Source organism: Mesitornis unicolor, unplaced genomic scaffold (assembly GCF_000695765.1).
Source record: "Mesitornis unicolor isolate BGI_N332 unplaced genomic scaffold, ASM69576v1 scaffold25959, whole genome shotgun sequence".
In the NCBI taxonomy this organism is placed as follows: Eukaryota; Metazoa; Chordata; class Aves; order Mesitornithiformes; family Mesitornithidae; genus Mesitornis; species Mesitornis unicolor.
This window is the reverse complement of record NW_010208341.1, coordinates 82278-86292: the sequence shown is the minus strand read 5'-3', so window position 1 is coordinate 86292 and position 4015 is coordinate 82278. Positions and strand designations below refer to the sequence as shown.

The 4015-nt window shown below is 38.1% G+C and overlaps 1 protein-coding gene across 1 annotated transcript in view; it reads left to right on the top strand.

Moving 5' to 3' along the window:
* The first annotated feature begins 2612 nt into the window (after positions 1-2612).
* The window catches only part of NETO1 (neuropilin (NRP) and tolloid (TLL)-like 1), a 63405-nt gene continuing 62002 nt past the window's right edge, over positions 2613-4015 (top strand). Inside the window, exon 1 of the mRNA XM_010192476.1 lies at positions 2613-2733. Coding sequence (XP_010190778.1) covers positions 2613-2733 — 121 coding nt within the window. The remainder of the gene's footprint in view (positions 2734-4015) is intronic.

Genomic DNA, 4015 nt, shown 5'->3' with positions numbered 1-4015 from the left:
GAGGAGGAAGAGAGAGAATGCAACAAAAAATTTGGTGGAAACTTCTTTAAAATAATTCCCAAGCCCAGATAGTCACAATAATGTTGCTGTACTGTCAAAGCTTCACAAGTGACAGTTTTCAATGAGTGAAGATTGCATGATTGGTTTCTTTAGACTCTTTTTTTCTTTTTTTTTCTCTGTGAAAAGCATTGTTCTTTTACTCTGCCTTGAGAAAGCAAAAGACGAGTGGTCATAGAATAATAAAAAAGTGTTATCTTTTCCCATAAAGCCCATAACTTTTATCGCTTTCTGGCAATACACAGGTTTTGGTGATGCTGGTGTTAACGCCACTAAATCAAGAGTTTTTCTCTTTTACTGAAATATAAGAGAAGTATTTCACTTAATCTATCCAGATGTTAGATATGATATACCCAGAAAGAAAACCACAAACTTGGTCTCTTAGTCTCTTCTTGTCTATTATATTTTCATATCAAGATTATTTTGACTCCTTATTAATGATCAATACTGACATGATGATATATAACTCCTTGCTTTGGAATAATATAGCTCTGTGACTTGGAAGCATCCTTTCTAGTGGTTACAGCTGGAATTGAAAAGACTTGTGTTTTTTATGGCGTCTTGGTAATAATAACTCCGTGACTTGGATCAACTCTTTTCACTTCTCTGAACTTCAATTTTTTTCCATACAGAAAAAAGGGGAGAGCTAATAGACAAAGGCACTTGAAATGAACTTGTAAGAATCAGATATGAATTGTTATTAAGAAGAAACATTTCTCACATGGAATTTGTTTGACTGTTGTGTGTCCTATTCTAGCTTCCACAAATTTGCAGGCAGAAAGAATGCTGGCAACTGGCTCCATATTATAGCACCAATCCACCTTATACTATTGAGAAATTAGGGTTTGATTGGTGAGGACTACAGGGATAGATACAGTATGTTCACTGTGTGAAACACAGCTAAAGTAAATCATCAGCTTAGTAAACGGGCGAATCCTGTGTTGCCTTCATATTCTGACACAGCTGCTGGGCAGAGGCCCATGTATTTCCAGAACCCATCCCTGAGGAGAGTAAGGGCATGAATGGCTGGGTAAGATTCAGATCCGAGCAGAAGATGTAACGTTCTCACTGAATGCCCACGACACAGAAGAGTTTTTAACTAGCAGCTCTGCCAACATCCGTCTCTGTTAGCTGAGGGATTCAAAAAGACACAGGGACTGTGAGCCTGACCAAGAAATAGTGAATATGCTGCCAAGCCTTCATTTTCCCAGAACTTCAGCTTTTCCATGCTTAATAAGGTACGAATCATCCATGCCTCAAACCCTCTGTCACATGCGATGGGTCGAAGGCATAGAAATAGAGATCTCACTGTCATCAGAATACTGGAAGCATGGAGTTAGCTTCCTTTGGGGTAAAAATTGCACACAATATGCAGTATAAAAGCTGAAAAATATATGAAAGCACCATCTTTGAAAGGATCATTTAGGTAGCTAGTTATCAGCCCATGATGACTTTTGGTATCTTTTAGGAATAAGAAGAGGAAAGTATGCTGTTCAGTTGCATTTGTTAAAGACCAGAGGTCCATCAATTCCTCGTCATAGTCAACCATACAAATGGCAGCTGATTGATTCAAAATACTCAGAATAAACACACAAGTTCATCTCCACTTTAACATCAGTGCAGTCTGGGCACTATGTCCGGGCTTAACGCCAAACTAGCTGGGGTCAAAACCCTGAGCACTCCAAGAACGGATGGATCTGTTCTCTTATGCTCTTGCTATCCTACTTTCTTCAATAGACATAGAAGATATGGGTGACAACAAGAAGATGCTGTCAGTGCATGATTTCTTCATCAGGTAGCTAGTTAGTCACTTTGATCTTCCAAAGCAGTCTCTTTATGACTGACCTATGTGTTTGTCTCTTAGCCTTTTCTAGTTAAAATGTTATATTCAGAAACTCCCAAAAACTCAGGAATTATCTCCATGTTGAAGACCATCTCAGAAAGGCCACATTTGTTCCCAAGAGGCATAGCTGGCCAACTCCAATTGGAGATAGGAGATTTCTATTAGTGAAAAGGCTGCAGATTCACTGCAGTACAAAGCCACATCCTTTCGACAAGTCAAACAAACTAGATTAATGAGACTGTTAAGCATACACAATAATTTACTTCTCTGGGAATTTGCAAATGCTTTGATGGATGTGAAGAACCCAACCCCTCACTTCTCTCATACTCACAATACTAATTTTCGAATTATGTTATGCCATAGCGAGAGACATTAGTGAGTCCAGTGGCACTAAAAATTAGCAGGCCTGTATTTCCCTCTGTTAAGCAGCAGCCACTTTTCTATTACTGGCCCAAGCTTATTTATATAAATAAACATTTCTATTTTTTTTCCTCTAATATTAAAAAAAAAGAAAAAAGAGGAAAACATCAGTGACTTGGGACTTTGTTTTAAACCTAAAAGATCTCCCCTTTATTTGGATACATTTACAAAGATTAATACAAGCACAGATCACAAGGAAATTTTTTCACACAAAATATGAAATTTAAAGATGTAAGTAAATATGAAACTGTTTTACAGTTCATTCTATTTAATTTATATTCTTCTAAGATAGATGTTTACAACTGATTTGATTGTGGACACTATCACACTGTGGTATTTAATGCATTTTTCTCTTCCAGTTGTAGCAAGTCTAATCATCCTACATTTGTCTGGGGCAACCAAAAAAGGAACAGGTATGTAAACTACAGACATTTATTTCAGATGTTAATTTAGAGTCTAAAGTACAGATTTGATTTGTTTGGTTGGTTCTTGAAATTTTTAGTAGTTCACCTACTTCCAGTGTCCGTCTTTTGTTAATTTGTTTTGAGTGTTGGTGTGCCTGTACACACACAGAAATCCAGTGGTACTTTTTTTAACAAATTAGTGACCCGATCCATAGCTGAATCTAACCAAAGACTCAACCTGGCTCTAACTAAAGACTGTAAAGTCCAGTCTGGGCACTAAGGTATATACTCTTAAGATCTTTTTGCTTGTTGAAGTAGAATTAAATTCTGAAATTGCATATCGTGGGTGCATTTGTGCAGATTGGGGATAGAAAGAAGTTCTCAAAAGCCCTGGATGCTGAGCGTGGTGAGAGCCAAGCAGAGAGTTGCTAAGCATAGTGTGTTGTCTGAACTTGGGTCTGAATGCTCAGTCCCTACAGGTCTGAATTAATTTCAAGAAATTATGATTTGTATCATACTCAGCTTGGATACAGACCAGGAAGAACGAGAAATGCTTGCAGAGAAGGCGGCAGATCTCAGGTTGTTAAAAACATCCTTGGAAGGTGCCTGTCTCCCTCCATTGATCATAAGAGGGAGCCTAAAACAGCTCAGCTCAACACATCAGAGGCTTAAGTTAGATGGGACATTCCTTGGATATAGATAGCTCATTCAGAGTAAAACACGAGTCATTTTCAGAGACCTGTGTGAGGTCTAGCACCTACTATCCTTCATTTTAATACTAGACTACATATTTTTCCCTCCAAAGATTTCAACTTATTTCAGCCTACTTGTTAAAGCATGATTCCCAGGAAGTGATCCTTCATCTTCTTCAGCCTGAACAGACTCCAACCTTTGTCTCCAGGCTCTCTGCCAATGTGCAGAAAGGAGTGCAAGAGTTTCAGAGCTCAGAAGAAAGCAAACAAGATTTGACTCTGCTCTCTGATGATTCACCTAGGAGGAGGAAAGTTCTGGGCTGTGATTCCTGGCCTCAGAGCTCTTTATTAATTTTACAGCAAACAGCAAGATAAAAATAATCTAAAGTAAAGCAGAATCCAGGAATTCCCCCATCTATCTCTGTTGATTATAGAATCAAGCTCCTCTGAATTTAAAGCAATGTGTATATTCTACCATGTTTATGTGGGTTTTTGTCTTGATTTTGCACCTCTGATATATTTCTGTTTTATGGCATGTAGCTTGCTGATAGAGATATGAGTGGGAAATGCACATCTCCCATTTCTTGAACACGTGCTTT